We start from the raw sequence: 20,564 nt of genomic DNA on the forward strand, positions 1-20,564 counted from the left end.
ATGTAACTTTTTGCACAAATTTGTCATATAAAGCTCGATCTTCTGTCCTTCTTTGCCACAAAGGCTTGTGCTCCTTCGCAAACGCCACTTAGCTTTGTATTATTGTATTTTCTTTGTGGAGCTGCTGTAACGCAGTGCCTTGGATTACAGTAATGACATGTACTACTTGAAAGTGTAGCGCTTCATAATTTCATTTTTTGATTGCACAAATGGTTCAAGATTAATGGTAGTTTAAATATAGCATTGCAAATATTGTTGCCGGCGACAGCTCCTTTGTTAAAGGGTTTTCTGGGCTGATATTTGCTTTTTTAACTGATCTTTACCATAGCTTAGATAAAGGTTGTACTCCTGCGAAAGATTCCTTCAAAATTATATTTCTGTATTCCTTGTTACACACATACAGGAGTTGCATGAATATCAGGAGGGTGCGAGTCTTGCCAGAACACCGGCTCAAATTTGAGAACAAGCTGAAACTAACACGTCGTTGAGAAACCGCTTCTAAGATACTAATCCTCACCACTATGGCGGACAATTAACTAAGTTTCTTGCAATTATCAATATCACTGGATGACTAGAAGAAAAGGAATGGCAAGCATGCTACACACACACCCTAAACAGGACGACACAAAAAGCTTACCGCTAAAGCTTCAATGTAAAGTAGTAGTGATCAATCCAGATGTCGACTCTATCGATACTTAGTATAGTATCAGTATATAAATGATACCAATGTGATTCGATTGATATTTTTAGTTTTTGTTGTTCTTATTATTACAATATAATTTTTTGATAATATTTGTTATCGTTTACAAACAGGGAGTAAGTCTCTGGATTCAGGAAAGTTTTGGGAGCAAAACCCAAATTATTTAAATGGGAGCCAATAGTAGTTTTTGCTTTTGTTTAGCTGTTGTGCACTAGCCACTTCATTTTGTTTGCATTCAAAATCACAAATTTAAAACATTTGATCTACAACAATAATAAAAAATTCTAAATTTAACAAGATAAGATGTAAACAACTGTAATATTATACTTCAGTTACTTACAGTAAAACATTTTAGTTTCATAGTGTATTGTCAAAGTATCGGATCAACACTTGAAATCGGGTCGGAGGCCAAAAATGTCAATCGGGGCATCCCAAGTTTAAAGGGGACCTATGATGAAATTTGTCTATTCTGCCTTATACATGTAGGATACTTTTGTTAAACAATGAACTAGCGCCAAATTATGAGGTTAATGCATTTTGGCGTGAGCTTACATGCAGTTTTGCATGTCTCTGTTCACGGGGTTTTGCAATCTGGCTACATTGTGATGTCACAGCGAGGTGGACATACTTATTTGTTTACTTATTAGTCCTTTGACTTTCAAAGTCCAAGGAAAAAAGGCAGGATGAAGTATTATTTTAATCTAATCTTGGCAAGTGTAACATGCATGACGTGCAACATGCAGTGACATACTGTTTTTATGAGTCTGAATAGATCTGAGATTGTGCAGGTGTACTTATTGTTGTGGCCGCGTGAATTTTTATAATGTTTATGAAATTTATTTTCGACCGTGTCTGGAAAAAAAATTGCTGTGACGACTTCAAGATATGTATTTAAACAGCGTACATTTTCAAAAGCTGAAGAATGATACTTTCGGAGAGGGTGGGGCATGGTTTCATTTGCAATCTGGGAACGCCTCCACAAACTAACACCTTGCAGACAGACTCAAAAAACGTGTTTTAAAAGTGACTGTGGAGCAAAATGTACCCAATATTTACACCAAAAATATCCAACACAAATATCCAACACATATAATATGGACCACAAGGAAGTGTTTTATATGTAGATTAAAATAATCATACATACCCTTTAGATAAAATAATGCTTCCCCCTCACATTTTAATCTTTTTTCTTCCTGTAGGCTACTTGGTCTTAAATGGAGTAAGTTTGGACACCCCTTGTCTATTCAGTCACTGGCCTGTTTACAGGTCAATGGTAAACACAGCACCAATTTCCATGCAAACATTTGCACGTTGATCTTTTATGTCACTGCAAAGTGTACTCATCCCACCTATTTACAAGTAAGCCTTCAGTTGCTCCTCCATGAGACATTTGTTATTTTTTTCATTGTTTCCTCGGGCCATTTATGTATTTAAGTTAGATATTATCCAGAAGTTGCAAGAACCCCTACCAAACTCTTTCCCCTATGTGCCAGGACTTGATTTGCAGTCATCACACATCTCATCTATAATTTAAAACCTATATAAAATGTGACTTGTGGTTGTCTTTTCCACTTGGCTTACATTGCGTGGGTGCAACTGAACTTGCATACATTGTCTGCTGGTGCTGGTTTAAGTGCATCGTTGTGCAATTAATTGTTGGGCTGTCAATCAGTGTTGGGATGTATCTATCTGGAGGTGGTTCCATTCTTACTATTACTTTTTGTGAGTCCTCAGTTACCTCACCGTGTTTTCAGTGTAGCCGTTGTTTTTTTCCCCTCCACCGTATGATGCTACCTGTATACACAGCCTGAGGAACTCACACTGATGCTGATCAAGCTCCGTCGGCAGCAGGCAGAGCTCAACAGCCTGCGGGAGCACACAGTAGCCCAGCTAATGGCCCTGGGCATGGAGGGGCCCAACCCCAAGGTCAGCACTGAGTGTATGAATATATAAGCATATACTGTCCAGTTGTGCTCAAAAATGTCCACTCATTGTAAATTTGTTTGCAAAGTTTATAAACTTGTAGTAGTTTAAACAATTTAAATAGTTCTGTATATCTAATGTTACAAAGAGTCACATTGTGTTTTTAAATTGACCTGTTGATAGTCTGTACATTTTGCTAATAACTTTACAATGGGGATTATATATTATTTGTGTACAGTGCGCATGTGCATGCACAACCTTGCAGTGTTTGTATTCTGTGTTGATATGTCAATGTATATATCAACTGTGGCATGTGTCAGAAGGTAGCTGCTCCAAGTTCAATTGAATGTGGTGCAATTTAGTGACATTGGTAGTTGATTGTTCTTCCCATAAATTGGCTTTTGACTCAATTACATCCTTTTTAAAGAATGTTGGGATTCTTTTTGTCAAATTGGTGATTTTTTTTTTTTCATGGACTCAATAAACAGACTCTCTTGTTCAAAGTGAGCCCTTATTTAAAGGGGTCCTATAATGCAAAACCAACTTTTCTTACCTGTTGGCACCTGTTTTTGTGTATTTGGGATCCCCATAAACTACCGAAAATTAGAATTCAAACCATGGAGATATTTCGCAGGGATATTTGTAAAACACTTTTGCCTCCTTCCAAATGAGTCGTTTGGAATTTGAGACTCTAGTGACGTATTTTGTCATAGTTACATATGATGGAGGTTTACCTGAATAGCTTTGCGCAAGTCCACCATTTTTATTTTGGTAAGATGTAGTCCAAAGACATGCACCTGGGGATAAGTTGATTGGCAACACTAAATTGGCCCTAGTGTGTGGATGTGAGTGTGAATGTTGTCTGTCTATCTGTGTTGGCCCTGCGATGAGGTGGCGACTTGTCCAGGGTGTACCCCGCCTTCCGCCCGATTGTAGCTGAGATAGGCTCCAGCGCCCCCCGCGACCCCAAAGGGAATAAGCGGTAGAAAATGGATGGATGGATGGATGTAGTCCAAAGTTATTGTCAATATGGTACTTATTTTTCTCTAACACAAGGGTGTGCAACCTTCAACATACAAAGAGCTATTTGAGCCCTTTTCCCATCAAATAAAACCCACCTAGCTGTTAAATCCTTAAAATGACCACTTAGTTTCATTACACTTTTGCAATAGCATTCATGAAATAATACACTAGACAGAAAACGACTCACATTTTATTTCTGGGTGTAACGAAGCAAAACTTTATTTTGAACTGCAGTAGAAAAATACTCTTGTCCTTATCTTATTAATGAATTTTAAAAAATCAACTCGCTCCAATATTCTGAAGGCATACAGCTGCGGCATATTCGCTTGAACTAAAATAGGGAAAACAAAGAAGTGCCAATTTATATTTTATTATGACCTAAGTCTATTTCACTGTGTGTGCTCCTTTTAATTTCTTCATCATGTCAACTGTAAAAGGATATTAATCTGTCCATTAAGCATTAAATGTAATTTCATCAGAAATGTTTATCTTTTTTGATCTGTCCATTGCTAGCTTCCCGGGTTTTGAAGACTAAAAACAATACAATTGCTTGGCAGCAAGATATGACGCATACGGAGTGGGACGTACATTAAAAGCTAAAAATTACAGCATGGCTGACGGGGTGGAGCTGCAGTCAAAGGGAGCTTGGCCTGGAGGAGGGCTTTTTCACATAATCAAGACCTTCAGGAAAACGACACATTCTGAAAAGACAGTCAGAAAGCGGCTTCAGGCTTGAAGATGGTCTGTAAAACAAAATCTATGCATTTTTTTTCAACCAACGCACCACCATTACATGTTATGTAGACCAGTTGTTCTTAAACCTCTTTGACCAAGTAACACCTCAGAAAAGACTTGGCTCTCCAAGTACCACCATAATGACCGACATTAAAATACAATAACCTAGTAGGCCTAAATATTCATTAAAAACAAGGCAGAGATTTTATTTAACAAGTACATTTGATATTTTTGCTCATTGTAACATTACACACAGTTTGAACAGTTACACTCTGTTTGAATATTTAATGAAATGATTCTTTGGCATACCACTATATGGAGCCCGCATACCATTAGCGGTACCATTAATGCCACAGTTTAAGAATCGCTGATGTCGACCATAAGATTCCATCTCAGCTATCTTACAGTCTAACATCCAGACTAGAGCCAATAATTCGAAAATAATTAGTAATCTCGATTCATACGAACGTTTTATCTGATTTCTAAATGACGAAAACATTTCGAATTTAAGGGTGCATTCACACTTGTTATTTTTGGTCTAAATCAAACAGACTACAGTCTTTATTGCTCTGCTAGTGCAGTTCGTTCGGTCAAGTGTGGACGCAGTCTAGAACATACTAGACCAGACCAAACAAGTAGACCTGTGGACCAAGACCTTTTCAGAAAGGGGTTCTGAGTGAGACAAGCATGAACGCCGAACACACCAACGGACCAAAACATTGTATATGGCATAACAATAACAGAAAAAGTAACAGTAAAATGTAGGCCCAGAAGTGTAAATACAGTACCGTACTTAAACATACTGTACCTGGTTCTCTGCAACAAAGGGATTGTGTGTTGCTCATTACAATTCGCGCAAGTTGGCAGAAACTTTGTTGTGTGACGTCTTTATTTAATAAATACAAGCTGTTCGTTACACATTAGCTGGTCAAATTTCAGCTGGAAAAATTAATCCTTAGACTCTGAAGTCCTTTGGTTTTAGAGTATTAGACCTGTAAGAGTCCATGTTGCCAATGTTGTCTTATTCGATCAAAGATTACCTAAAAGAAAGACCAAAATAACTTGCACATTTATTCTTTAGGTTTATTATTTTTGCAAAGAGTTAAGATAACAGACACAGAGTCCCGAGCAGTCTGCAAGTATCTGGCGAAAAAGGGATTTCCGTCTATGTCGATCTTTGTAGTTATAAGTTCTGTTGCCACACTGTACGCGGCACTGTCAGAAAAGTATGCCTTAAACTCGGGATAAATAATGAAAGGAAAAAGGTAACAGAAGATAAGAACAGTCACCCTGCCCTTCCCTAGTGTCACAGCGCACGACCAAGTATTAATTCACCACACTCACGTAACCAGTTAGTTTTTTCTTTCTGTATGGTATTTATAATTTTTGGGAGCACATCGTAACCATGAAACATCGCAACAGAAGGACTGCCAATATATGAATAAATTATTTAAATGGACATTTTGTTCAATCACATTATTGTATTATTCAACCTCTCAATGTAGTGATCCGCTCCCAAATCCTCCATCATTTATGCCGGGGTTGTCCAAAGATTGACCGAGGTTCTACTTTCGTGCTACAACTCGTGTATTTATTGACTCTCGGTATATTGCAAAACTAAAATGAAGTTGCTAGTAAGCTGTGGATGTTTTGTTCATATAGCTTAACATATATTGGTCTGTATGGATTGATTTTAGCATCTTTGAAGTACAAAATGTATCGATGTGGCAGCCCGCATCCTTCAATTTTTCAGAATGCGGCCCTTGGTGGAAAACTTTTAGATGCCTGGGACTTATGTGAATTTGAGCTCCAGCTACAAAGAACTGTGCATTCGCATAACTTCTCTGGCAAGCAGTATTCCGCTCAATACAAAATTTAATTAAGTCCATACAAAGAAATCTTGTTAAAGCCCTCTCCGTTTGAACAGAAACAGCTACAATGTCAAGTCATTGCTTAATAAAACCCTCTCTTTCTCTGTTAGTTTGTTTCTATTGGTAACTTTTGCTAACTCTTTGAGAACCTTTTACCAAACAGATCCTTGCTTTCTGCTTCTTTTCCTCTTTTTCCTGCTGCGCCTGCAGACTGATGTTCTTTCCCACCATCTTCAAAGGAACCTTGTTTACCTCCAAAGCCAGGTTAGGACCCCTTCCTCTTGTCTGTTTTGAGCTGCTTGAAACCCAATTGCTGAAAATACCTATGAGATGTTCCTCAAGTGGAGATCATGTTTTTTATTGGGCCAGTATTATAGCATTTATCATTTCCACAGCATGATCCTTATTACACTGCTCACAGTTTCCGTTAATAAGATTAAAAGTCACTAGCCTACCTTGTTGCTATGCTTTGGCCATGAATTCATAATCATAATCCACAGTCTCCACATTGCTGCTGTAGTCCTTCTTGCCTTCAGTCTCTTCTTGAATAAAATGTCTCCTTACTGGGGCCAACAGCAACACAACAAAAGGTACGCTAGATAATAAGGGTGGTCAATACTGCACATTTTGGTATCAATCCGATACCAAGTAAATACAGGATCAGTTTTACAAATACTGATTTATAATATTGCTATCATTTGTTAATCATGATTTCAATCAGAATAAAACACAGGACGAATATTTGAGGGAAACATAAGATTAATATATATTTAGCATTTCATATTTTTGGAGCATATTTTGTGGAGTTTGTATTACTCGCCCCAGGACTGTTTACTCCCTTTCCATAATAACTAAAAAAAAAATCATTTATTTGATATAATTAGGGTGGTATGCTTTTTTTTTTGTCATAAAAAAATACAATCATGGGTGCTTACGGACTGTATCCCTGAGGACTGTATTGATCTATATTGATATATAATGTAGGAACTAGAAATATGAATAACAGAAAGACACAACCCTTTTGTGCGAATGAGTGTAAATGGGGGAGGGATGTTTTTTGGGTTTGTGCTCTAATTGTAAGTGTATCTTGTGTTTTTTATGTTGATTTAATAAAAAATAAAATAAAATAATTATTTTTTTATTATTATTATTATTAATTTTTATTTCTTGTGCGGCCCTGTACCAATGGATCCACGGACCGGTACCGGGCCGCGGCCTGGTGGTTGGGGACCACTGCTGTACTTGGTCGACCGCTTTTGTCGACACAACATTTGATATACAAAGGGGTCATTTTATGACAAATCGGCCTTTTTATGTCTACATCTGTTGTATTACTTTTATCTTCATTATTACGAAGTAGTGTGAAACAGCACCCTTTCTTTTGTGATTATTTATGCATGTACAAAAGCTTTATTGTGATTGTAGTCAAGACATACAACAACATTTCAGGTTTAAGAATCCTTCATTATCACTCATCCTCCTTATGTCTCTGACCAAACTCAAGTAATGACAAGAAATGGTAAATTTGGTTTGGTTATGTTGAACACCGCTTGGAGCATCAAGATCAGCGGGTTCCACTGTATTTAGGTAATTTGGAAAAGAAGGGGGAACACATTTTAAAAAAATAAGCCAGAACTTAAAACAGTCGATAGTGTGACTCAAACCCAGTATCAACTCTTCCGTCGTTCAAGCAGTTAAGACACAGAACAAAGATTTGGGGTTTGGATAGTCCATCTATCTATCTATCTATCTATCTATCTATCTATCTATCTATCCATTTTCTGCCTTTTGTCCCGGTTTGGATAGTCAACTTTTTTCTAAGTAGCATTTATCCTGCTTCATTGCCACATTGTTATCCAATGTTTAACTGTTGGGCCGCAAATCTGTTTCTCAGCTGCGGTCCATATGTGCCGCAGCGGTATTCAATTGTAATGCACTTTTCCACCACCTGTGGCAGAAATGTCAATATCAAACAAGCAGAAGAAGTCTGAAAGTCATAGAGATGTTTACTAAGCGCAAAAATTAGAAGCTGTATTTTCATTTGCACTTAAATTTTATTTTATTTTATTTAAGAAACATACATTATTATTTTTGGTAGATTAAGTTAAAATTGGTTTATTTTAGCACTACGTAATTGTATGTAAATGTATTTTTGATCACTTTTTGAATCCCTTCTTTTGCAGTATATTTGATATTTATTTTTGTAATGAGCCTGACTTAAGGCTTGATAGTAAGTTCCACATCATTTGACAAGGTGTATCGTGTTAAACTGTAAGTAGGTTAGATTTAATTATTGAATATGATTTCAAATCAAGGGTCAGAGTACAAATTCAGTGTTGATATTTGAGTGGGCACCCAGGCCCCTCTGTACTGGAAAAGTTGGGCCCAGAGGTAAAAAAAAAAAAGGTTGAGAACCCCTGTTGTAATCGATGCAGCGGATCGGCGGTCAACCCTCACACCACGATATCCTGTTTCTCCTTTATGCTGCTAGAAAAAGGAGAACGAACCACTTATCTTCATGATTCACACTATGATCGAGAACTCTGCACCAAGGCCGCAACTCTACCAGCAAGTAAGATTCCAGGCGGTTTGTGGCTTGAATCACTGTTCACTCAGTCAATTTGGGATTCACCAGATTTGATGGCGTTCAAAGATATGATCTTGCAACTTGTTTTGTTTCTTTTGTCCTAAATGAGAAGATCTGACAGTTGACTCAAGCCAAACATTTGCCTTTGTATACAAATGATCTTCACTCCAATATCACTTCCCGTTTCTCCATTTTGGATGTGGTCAGTCAGTTCATCATCCAATGGAAAACTTCATCGACATCACATTGTTTAATGGGATTTTTTTCTGTAGTTTTTTGCTATCTGGCTGCTGTTCAAAGAGATTTGGGTTGAACACAGCTTATAGTCCAATGCTCTGCAACAGGCCTATTCAACTAGTATCCCAGGGGCCAAATCTGGCCCGGGAATGACAGCATACAAGCTCCCAAGTTTAGTTCAAAACTTGCTGGACAAACATTTTTGCAGAAAGATTCCTAAAAATACTTAAGTGCTCATCATGTTGTATAGAGGAACTTGGACCACTGTAAATACATGGGCAGAGCCTTTCTTTAACATTTTAACCTTGCTAGCAAACATATAACACTGGGGTCCAAACTCGTGATTTAAATAACTTAGGCATTCCTCAAGGCACCCTTTTAAGTCCTCTCCTTTTTGGCAGTTTTTCAAGAAAAAATAGTACTGTGAATTTTGCAACAAAGGTGTTCCAGTACTTTGTTTACATCAGATGAAGGCAGCAGTCATTTGGTCAACCTATTTAGTTAGACTGCTCGTGGTCCTCAAGGTTTCATTTTAGGTTGTCTCTTTTTCATTATTTGGGATATTCAAGGTTTTGAGACTCCCTTTTTTGCAGAAGGTCCTTAAAAAACTGCGGAGCGCTCCTGTAACTATGACAAAATAAATAGACCAAAATCATATGTCTACTGTAGAGGATGCTGGTTCTCCAGTACATACAAGTGAAGACTAAGTGAAGTGTCCTTAGCTTTCTGGAAATGTGGCCCCCAAAACAATTTATTTCAATATCCCTACTCGATAGTCATGCACTTCTTATCTCACTATTCTTATCTTTAACACTGTTAAATGGCTGAAGCATGTCACCAACATGTTTTTAAGATGCTAAAGTAGGGATGGGTGACACTGCAAATGTTGGCATTGGTACTGATACAGTAACACAGGGTCAGAATTGAAGATACAGGTACTTTTTACTTGATGCTTTTATGATTTGGCTTTATATTTGTTGATCATAATTTTGGTCAGAATAAAACACAGCACTTTTAGGCAAATAAACACATTTTTTTATCAACATACTTTTGTGAACAATTTATCAGTGTATAAATACAACAATACAGTATAATTCAATGTGACAATATGAACACATTAATACAAGTGGGCAACACTAAAGCCAATAGTGCAAAATAAGTAAACAAATGAAAAAGTACTTTTGGCTCTCATTCAAATTATTTTGTTTCCTCTGTCTAGTAATGTATTCCCAGAGTTTGTAAATAATATCAACAATGTAACAATATGAACAACATAACAATAACAGATATTTGTGAAAATCAACATGGTAAACAACTGAAAAATGTGCAAATATCAATCCAAAACTGATACCACCCATGGTATCAATGCTATGCTATTTGGAACAGTTTGCCCAACCCTATCATTCTCCAAAAGCAATTACATAGTTATCATGTATGCAGTATTAACACGTGTAAATGTCTGTTATTCAGTGATTAATGGCAAGCTGTTAATGTTATAATAATAATAATAAAAAAATCATAACAATGTATATATATTATTTAAGCCATACAATTAATTGTTAATTAATAAATAAAAAATCTGACTGCTTAAAATAAATAAATTAAAATTATACAAATATTTCATTATCTCAGTATTGTGTGCCTGCCTTTGACCCTCATACTGCACAACAAGATTTAAACTTTGCATTCAGTTACTTTTATTTCTGTTGCGCAAATTGGCGGTTATCATGCATGCATTTGTGTGAGTAAGTGGCCTGTGGGCTTTGAGGATTATTTCTAGCCTTTGTTCATTTTGTGTAGCAAAATGTTCAGCTTACCTGTGCAGGTGCTAATGCATGAGCAAACGTGCACCAGCAAAGTGTGGTGTCTTTGGGCGCTGCACAGTGTGCTCGCCGGGATTTTGGAGTCAAGCTTGCCCAGACATGAGGATTCACAAAAGCTTTTTGTCACGAAGAGCGCCATATATTCTGTAGTGGTCTTTACAATGGGAGATGTGGCAAAAATGTATTATTTATTTGTCTATTGACTTCTCTTTACCATGTCTTTTGTTAATTCTACAGTTATTTCTATCATTTCTGTGCGAAATTACATTCCACTTCACATTCCATCTTTCATCATCATGTACAGTATCTCACGAATATGAGTGTTATCCTAACATTTCAGTGAGGGACAATCCTATAAAAAGAAAACTCGGATATACTGTACTTTACGATAATCATTGTACAGCTTGTATAGCAGCATAGGTTTATGATCTACTGAAAAAGACAACACAACGCCTTTATTGACGAAAAATCTGTCAACACAAGAGAGTAACGAGATAAATTGTACACTGACTACTTTAAATTATATCCCAATTTGACAACATAGTGTTTGCTGAAATGTGAGGAGTATACTGAATGAATGTATTTTTCACTTTCAAGTCAGTGTCTTTTCTAAAACTTTTTTTTACAGATCAGCCCAGACGAATACAAAGATGACTCTTTGGGCCAACACAAGGAGGACATAGATGTAAGACAAACATACTTCAATGCGTTCCGACAGGTTGTTGCTAATTTGTCTGTGATTTGGTGTGACAGGCCAAACTGAGCAGATTATGTGAGCAGGACAGAGCAGTGAGGGTGCAAGAGGAGAAACTGCAACAACTACATCGAGAAAAGGTAGATCTTTCAGCATGTTGGTGTCCAACTCAAGGCCTGTGGGCCAGATCCGACCGGTCACTTTAAGCCTGAAAATGAAGCTCATTGTGCCATATATTTCTGTTTATGCATGTCACGCTTAAAGAAGTGTGCAGTGTACGCCACAATGATCTTTCATCAATGCTGTCAAAACAGTGACAAAATCCTTGCATGTAAAATCACACTTATTTGGAGCTCACGCGGACTCTTTGTACGAGTGGATTTGTAGTGCGCATGAACAGTTTGCACTCACAATGTGTCCTTCTCTTCCTCGACATGCGTGACAATTCCACCATTTTGGCATTCAGCGGCGGGCATTAATGTAGCCACCCCAAGATTCCAACGGGTGCATATGCGTTGCGGCTGCTGCAAGTTTGAGTGTTCAGCCAACACTCACCGGCTGCATGCGGAGCGTGGCATGTGTCCGCTCCGCCAGACAGCTGGAGTGACGACACAGACAAGTTCTTGCAGTAAAATGGCGCACTTTGTGCGAGACAATTAGTATGTTGGAACAACAAACAGGCAGAATATCCGTCTGGAGAATGATAAATACATCTTGTGGCGTACCAAAGGGATCAATACTGGGACCAAAATTGTACCATCTCTATATAAACGACATTTGTAAAGTTACAAAGGACTTCAAGTTAGTATTAATTGCAGACGATATAACCGCATTTTGTTCTGGAGAGAACACAGAGAAGCTTATAAAAATAACAGAAGAAATTAAGAAATTAAAGAGATAATTTGACAAAACAGACTATCTTTGAAAATAAGTAAAACTAATTCAAATACTGTAATGCTATTCGGTAAGAGTAGAAGTGAAAGTAAAACACAAATACAATCAGACGGAGTAGACGTCGACAGAGTAAAAAAAAATCACATTTGTAGGTATAATAATAGATGATAAAATAAACTGAAACTCTCATATAGAAATATACAACATAAGGTGGCAAGAAATACTTCAATAATGAATAAAGCAAAACATGTTCATCCAACCCCTAGTGTGTGGCCCCCTTCAAAGAGATAGAAAAAAGTGAGTGAGTGAGTTTGGTCAGGGGTGTCCAATAGGGGTGGGGGATACTGAAACTTTTTAATTTTTTAAAATACAATCCAATGTGTCGTTGAATGTGATGAAATGGTCCAACATATTTTAAGGCTGTACTGACTGATGTGCGGAACAGGCTCATTAAAACCATCAAGGCATTAATCACATCGTTCATCTTTTTTGCTAAATGCATTTATTTCCCAAACATTTGTAGCCAATTACAAAGGACCACAAAATTAAAACAGATATGTTTGTCTGCTTGCCAGATTACTGTAGTAGTTGTACTAAAAGTGCTGGCAAAAATGAAAATAAAATAAAAATGATATACTAATTGAATTGCAGGGGCACTTATGTAATAATACAATTAGATGTGTATGCATCTTTAACAGTTAAAACTGCCCCTCTAAGGGTAACTAAAACTCATAACCCTGCTTTAAACAAACCTCATGTCATGTACTCGGTTTTATTTTTACTCTGTTTTTCTTGGGTTTTCCAGCACACTCTGGAGACAGCGCTGCTGTCTGCCAGTCAGGAGCTAAGTGAACAGAGCAATTCCAGTACTTCAGCTGCCCAAAGCCTGGTTCAACAGAGAGACGTGTTACAAAACGGTCTGCTGAGCACCTGCCGGGAACTGTCCAGAGTCAATACGGTGAGCAAATCAAAAACTTTAATTTGTGCTTTCCTGTAGGGCAGATGGAGGAATTGTATTTGTTACATGTAGCTGAACAGGACAGATAACTTATACTTACTGCTGCCAACAGCCCCTGGAAAATTGCAATTGCCCCATAATTAGAAAGATAAGTACGCATACTCTGTTCAGGCTAAAAGGAACACACTTTGTACCATATTTTTTTGAAATTATGAGAATATAATGATGGAATTCACCACCTGAAGATGCAATAATGCACCCAACTGTCCTCTGATGGGGTGCGAGTGTGAATCCTGGCCACTATTATGTCAGGGAGTGTAACCAGTGGGAAAAAGCAACAAAGTAGATTTATTTCCCATTAACTTTTATGTATATATATATATATATATATATATATATATATATATATATATACATATACACATATATATATTTTCTTTAAAAAGGTAGAAAAAAGTATACATACATTTAAAATAAATCTGTTATTATAGTATTAACATATACTTTTTCTTACATAATAATGTGTGGCCCTATTTCTCAATTGTTACTGCTTATTGTACAATGTAATTTGTGATTTCTCCAATCCTTTAAATCTCTTATTCATCAAAAACGACAAGCAACATATCTGGCATCTATTTCTGGTGTTATTGAAGACTGTACTTGTGTTGAGAGACTCTACTTCTGTCTCTCGATTTCTCCATGTCCGTGACAAAAAGAGAGTCGCAGCGAGCGTAACGTCACACTTGCGTCGTGCTGCTTAAAAGTCGCTACTGTCATCTTAGATTTTGTAGCTCGCTGTCGGATACATTAAAGTACGGCCACAGTGCGGACATGGTGCTTCTGCTCCAGACAACCTGTTCCATGTGGCTTACGTCATCACAACATTCAGTTTCAGCAGTGCTGTTCCGGAGAATAAAGCATGTCTTTTTTTGGCGGCCAAATTTTTGGTTCATCACCAGTCAATAGTGCGCAAATAATAAACTACGTTATCCATTCATACTGTTACTACCTGCTGGTCATAAAGTGTATGTTCGTGTGTTATGATGTTGGTTTTTGCCATGGTCTTAAACACACCGTGTTGTCAGAGAATGAGGAAGTATTATGTGCGTCTCAAAGTAAAGCACAGAGATGGACGTGTGTCCACGGAGAAAATACTTATTGGAATTGGGCCCGTAGTTAGCATAAGATTGGCAAAAAAAGCTACAAAAGCGTCAGACTTTGTCTTCTTCTGGACACTACAATAAAATACTTTACATGGTTTTCAAGCTAAAAACATAATTTTTAAGGTGTTGCAGCTAATTTTTTTCCGTGGTACTCCACCACGATCAAATACATTAACAGGAAACCTTGAACATTAATGTTAACGATTTAAAAAAGGCACAGAAATTTGCAGCCCTTGTCAGAAGTCAAAAATAAAGATTAATGTGACGTAGGTAGTAATCTTTCATTTTAAAAAGTGAGCTTTGTAACTTTTTTCATTAAAAAAAAGCTCTAAACTAACATGTTACCTTAGAGAACATATGTCTGGAAACGTAAATGTTAATCTTCTAGCAGCTTTTATGTCCTAATAACCTGCTTTCTGACTTGGTTTCAGGAGCTGGAACGTTCGTGGCGGGAGTACGATAAGTTAAAGGGTGATGTCACCTTGGCCAAGTCTAACCTTCTGGAGCAGCTGGAAGCCCTGGGCAGCCCACAGGTTACACAAATAATGCTCATTTTCCTCAGTTATTGACATCTAAACTGTATTGCTGTGTGTCTTTAGACAGAACCTCCAAGCCATCGACACATTCAGATCCAGAAGGAACTATGGAGGATCCAGGATGTGATGGAGGCACTGAGTAAAAACAAACCACAGCGCAGCACAGACAGCAGTAGGTGTCTCGAATAAATGAAATGTCAGTTTTGTTGCTTAATCTGTCACTTGTAAAATTACAATTTGATTTCAGCAGATTGGTCTGATTCCAAGCCACTCTCCAGTCTACAAAAGAATGAGGTAGGCTTCTGTGTCAACAATGATGAACATTTTCAGCGGTATTCAGAAAAATACCAATCGACTATGAGCATTTATCATCCCCAATACAGTGGAACCCATTTAAGTTGATCTCATTTACTAAGTCGACCAGTTCATCAAGTCCTGGTTCGGCGCATGCTTTTTACTATTATCAAAATGCCTGCTTAAGTCGTCATTAAATTTAAGAACCTTTATGTTGTGGGTCTTGTTAATTTCTTGAATAATCGCTTGCGGGTTTTTGTAAAAGCAGATTTGTGGATAAATCAAAAATATTTTATTATCGCCCATCTCTTTCTGTCTCTGGCCAAAGTCACATTTGTGCACATTTTTGGTTGTGTCGACAACCGCTTATTTCAGCAGATTTGAGGATGTCTACATCAATGGGTTCCACTGTAAAAATGTAGAATATTAATTAGTTTATTTTAATACAATAAAGTATATATGTGTTAAGAATAAAAATGTTTCTTGGTGGAAAAAGTAAGATTTTCACTGCATTTTTACCACTGGATAGGAAAAACTGGACTTCATTTGGGTTTTATAAAAATAAGAAATAAACTCAATTTGAACTAAAATCCTGTGTAAAAATATGCTTATAGCAGTAAAAAAAACCTGGATAAATTACAAAAAAAAATATCACTTGTTCAAAGCTAGTATCTAATAAAATAAAGCTGAGCATAAAAAAGATTTTCAATTAGAAGCTGGACAGAAAAGTGACATTCTTAGACTCCATACATAATTTATTGGTGTTAAGTAAATTAACAGTTGAATTACAGATTGTATAAAATTAACAAATTAAGATACAGTATTTATTTAATATTATAAATGGGCAGCACGGTGATAGAGGGGTTACCTGCCTCACAATACGAAGGTCGTGGGTTCGATCCTGCGCTCGGGATCTTTCTGTGTGGAGTTTGCATGTTCTCCCTCCGGGTACTCCGGCTTCCTCCCACCTCCAAAGACATGCACCTGGAATAGGTTGATTGGCAACACTAAATTGACACTAGTGTGTGAATGTGAGTGTGAATGTTGTCTGTCTATCTGTGTTGGCCCTGCGATGAGGTGGCAACTTGTCCAGGGTGTACCCCGCCTTCCGCCCGAATGCAGCTGAGATAGGCTCCAGCACCCCGAACGGGACAAGCGGTAGAAAATGGATGGATGGATGGATTATAAATGTGTGAGTAATATTTAACACTAAATAATAGGGGTGTCAAAAAAAAAATCGATTTTCGAATTAATCGCGATTCTTAGTTGTAACTAATCTTAATCGATTCCAAAAATTCCCCCCCATTTTTTTGTTTTGGGTCAGCCACTCAGGCATATCATATTGTTGATGTAGATGCCCATATCTACTGTACAGATTAACTTTGGAAAAGAAAAGGGTGGGTACCTTCTCTTGTTTTATTTGTATTTGACTTTATTAAATGTTTGGGAAGAATTTTATTAAACAAAACCATTTTTTTTAAATAGTATAGCAATTTATCAGAGCTGTTATCTATTTTATGGAGGAATGTAGTTAATCATAGAACTGACACTCAATGTTGTTAAAAAAGTATTGATTTTGAACTGAGAATCGTTTTGAATCAAGAATCGATTCTGAATCGAATCGTTGCCCTCAAGAATCGAAATCGACTGGAATCGTGTGCTGCCCAAAGATTCACAGCCCTACTAGATAACACAGTTTAGCATAAATGATGCATGTTCAATTGTGATATTTTTGTTGTTGCTCCTCGTAAAGGTGGGTATGGGAGTATAACATCAGATTGAAATCATTCGAAAAGCCTACAGTCAATAGAAATGACAAGCTCTGCTTCCAAATATTAAATTGGCCAATACATCACAGAAAAGTGACGCTGTATGGGTCGATCTATTATTCCTGATGCAAATTATTGAAGTGTAACTGCGTAAAAAAAAAAAAATAACACTGAACTGACATAAAAAGCAGAGCTTCATTCATTTAAAATACAATTATGAACAGAAAACCGCACTAATAAGACAAGATAAAAAAAAACCAATTGTGATTGTATTTGTTTTTGACAATTTTCCCATTTACAGTAAGTGTTTGTGGTTTGGAGTTTCCTTAGCTTTAGCTGATGTTTGTTAATATAATTATTAAATATGACTATGTAGCACTTGGTACAGGGGTATTTCCAGCACTAATTTGAGGTTTATTTGATATGACAAATAAGATTTAACTTCAAGCTGGATGTTATATACTGTACACCCATTGTTAATTAATGTAAGCATGTTACTAATCCAACAACTGTAGAATTGCCTGGAGTCACACATCTCCCTTTATTGTGGTCGCTACCTGTATTTTTAGACCTTCAAACCCCACACTTAACTAAGATAACCTGCTACAGCCTGACCACAAGTCACATTGAGCATCTAACATAAACCCTACATCCAATGAAGTCCATTGAAAGCTTTATAATATTGCCATAGTAATGGAATTATCAGTGAGAAAAGTCGAGCTTAAATATCTCATGCACATTTTTTGACTTGGTTTCTTGCAACAACAAAAACACCAATTGCATCCTTTGGCATCATATCAGTGAGTCTATCTAGATTTCTGGAATGAGAACAGCTGTGTTAACTGTTAACAGGCAGTGACGTTGCTGCCACTCAGTCCTCTCAAGGACGACAATGGCCTTCCCCCTCGTCCTCCACTTCCACAGTACTACTATTCATCAGAGCACCCCCCTTACTTGCACCCCCACCATCCAAACTCCAGCAGCCGTCCACCTCCTTACACACAACGTCCTGAGGACCGCAAAACCGGCTCTAGGAATGGCCCGCACTGTGTAAGGTCATCAGAAAAGGTCCATACTTACAGTATTTGCTTTCATTGTCGGCTGTGATGTCCATCAACCAGCACACAAAATCATCTGCTGAGAATTCTGTGTGCTTACTATTATTTCTACATCATCCTCTTGTTTGTAATTTTTAAACATCCTGAAAACACTTCAGTTGACCTGCAACAAGGGGTAGGCAATACTGCAAATTTTAGTATTGATCCAATACTGACTAAATCCACGGTCATTGTTTCTGATACCAATACAATATTAACAGAATAAAACAATTCTTCCATTGTATCATATACACTACAACTGTTTGAGTGAATATAAAGTCAATTGTGCAAAATTAGTGAACAATAACAAAAACTATTACAGTATTGGCTCCATTGAAATTCTTTAACTTTTTGCTTCCAAAAAGCTTCATGTGTCCAGGGACTATATATCAATAACCACAATATGAAAAACACACATTTGTAAAAATGTACTACAAATATCAATGTCATTACACTAGTATCAATCCAATACTAATACTAGCCGTGGTATCAATACTAGGGATGTAATGATATTAAAATCTCACGGTATGATATCACTGTATTAAGACCATGGTACGATATTATTGCAGTAATGTCAAAAAAAGATGACTTGGAAAAAATTCCTTAGTATTACAAATTAAGTGCTGGTTTTGTTAAGGTACTTACTGTAAATAAACAATCCTAATGCTCAAATGTTGTAAACTACAAGGAGTTATTTTCAAAGTGCAAAGAACAGTGAAGGAACAGTGTTTGAAGTAAAAAACAAACGTAAAAACAACATTCAGATTAGTGTTTTTAAACTGACATTATAAACATGCTGTCATGAGGAAAACTTGACTGAAAGGCCCCACAAATGTATATTTGGCGTGGTTTACAATTTGGTTTTGTGTCAATCTTTTCTGGGTGATGATTAATCAAGTGACTTCTCATGTTGCTTGTATTACAGGACTTGACGATGGCAGTTTACAATATGTGCAAACTTTTACTTGGTCTCCTCTTTCTTTTTCGTTGGCACGGGCTTTCCTGCTAGCCTGTGCTAAGCCGTTCTTTTTAATTGAACGTAACATTTGACATATTATGCAATATATTAAAACAGTTAATGGGTGGCGTAAAATATTCTGGTCAAAATACTCCAAGGATCAAGGATTATGGCCCACTTAAAATACTCTATTGAGATCAGCTGGTTTTGGGGGGTGAGGACAACTACTGGGCTTGGAAAAAATTAATGGTCTTTGGGGAGACATACAGTACAGAGCAAGAGGATTCCATTAATCTTTAAGTACTTGTCGCAATCTGTTGAGCGTTGCTTACAGCGTGACCCCAAGGATGCAGAGAATGGCAGGTGGAATGCAAGTAAAAAAAACAATTACTCACAAGGAAGCATTGAACCAAAACAGCAGACGAAGCATCAGTCTCAACGGAAGAATGATCCAGCACTGAAGGAGGAACCCAGGTGGAACTAAATAGAACTAATAAAACAAGGAACAGGTGTGCTGACAGGACATGGAACAGAAAGTAAAGGTACTGCAAAACACATAGACCAAACAGGAAACACTGACTAAAAAAGAGCACCAGGACAGGAAGTGATTTTCAACACAGGAAAACCCAAACATAACCAAACTGTCAGTAGCACTTCTGACAGGAGCCCCTCTTTCTATAACGAATTCCAAACGTTAAGTTTAACAAAAACTCCAAAACCAAGGGAGGGTGGAGGGAGAAATGGTGGAAAGTCGCCAAACTGCGCTCCTGCCTCCTCTTTTGGCCGATTGGGGCAGGAGGCACAAAGATGGCCGGGTTGTCCACAGTAGAGGCACACCCCCAACCTAAACCATCTGAGGCCCTCGTCAGCAGAGAGACGGGTCCAACCTAATTGCATGGGCTCTTCACCTGGGGACCCGGAGGGCAAGGCTAGGGGTACAGGACGTCGGGGTTCATCTGGCAAAAAAAACACAGTCGATGGAAGGAGCAGTAGACTTGGAGGGAAACGTTTTGCCTTGCCACTGAACTATTTGGTCTGAAATCTTAATGGCGGTGGTAATAGCCTCATCTAAGGAATCAAGCTCCTGCCTCAGTGTAATCTCCCTGCCAATGGCCCGGTTGAGCCCACTCTGGAAGGCGGCGAGCAGTGCCTGGTCATTCCAACCAGATTCAACATCCAAGGAACAAAACTCGCTGGCAAACTCTCTCACAGAACGTCTGCCTTGGCAGAGTCTCAAAACGTGCTGACCGGCCTGTTGTCCATGAATGGGGTGATCATAAATCCGCTTGAGCTCAGCGGCGA

At 37.7% G+C, this 20,564-nt stretch overlaps 1 protein-coding gene across 2 annotated transcripts in view; it reads left to right on the forward strand.

Annotated features, from left to right (window-relative positions):
* LOC133606564 (pleckstrin homology domain-containing family A member 5-like) overlaps positions 1–20,564 on the forward strand; it is a 148,534-nt gene that overhangs the window by 106,958 nt on the left and 21,012 nt on the right. For both annotated transcript variants that reach the window (XM_061960638.2, XM_061960637.2), the window contains 10 exons: positions 2,507–2,626; positions 6,463–6,516; positions 8,744–8,824; positions 11,528–11,584; positions 11,653–11,733; positions 13,293–13,445; positions 15,040–15,141; positions 15,208–15,316; positions 15,392–15,438; positions 18,060–18,275. In XM_061960638.2, the coding sequence (XP_061816622.2) occupies positions 2,507–2,626; positions 6,463–6,516; positions 8,744–8,824; positions 11,528–11,584; positions 11,653–11,733; positions 13,293–13,445; positions 15,040–15,141; positions 15,208–15,316; positions 15,392–15,438; positions 18,060–18,275 (1,020 nt within the window). The remainder of the gene's footprint in view (positions 1–2,506; positions 2,627–6,462; positions 6,517–8,743; positions 8,825–11,527; positions 11,585–11,652; positions 11,734–13,292; positions 13,446–15,039; positions 15,142–15,207; positions 15,317–15,391; positions 15,439–18,059; positions 18,276–20,564) is intronic.

The sequence above is a fragment of the Nerophis lumbriciformis genome, linkage group LG05 (assembly GCF_033978685.3).
Source record: "Nerophis lumbriciformis linkage group LG05, RoL_Nlum_v2.1, whole genome shotgun sequence".
NCBI lineage: Eukaryota > Metazoa > Chordata > Actinopteri > Syngnathiformes > Syngnathidae > Nerophis > Nerophis lumbriciformis.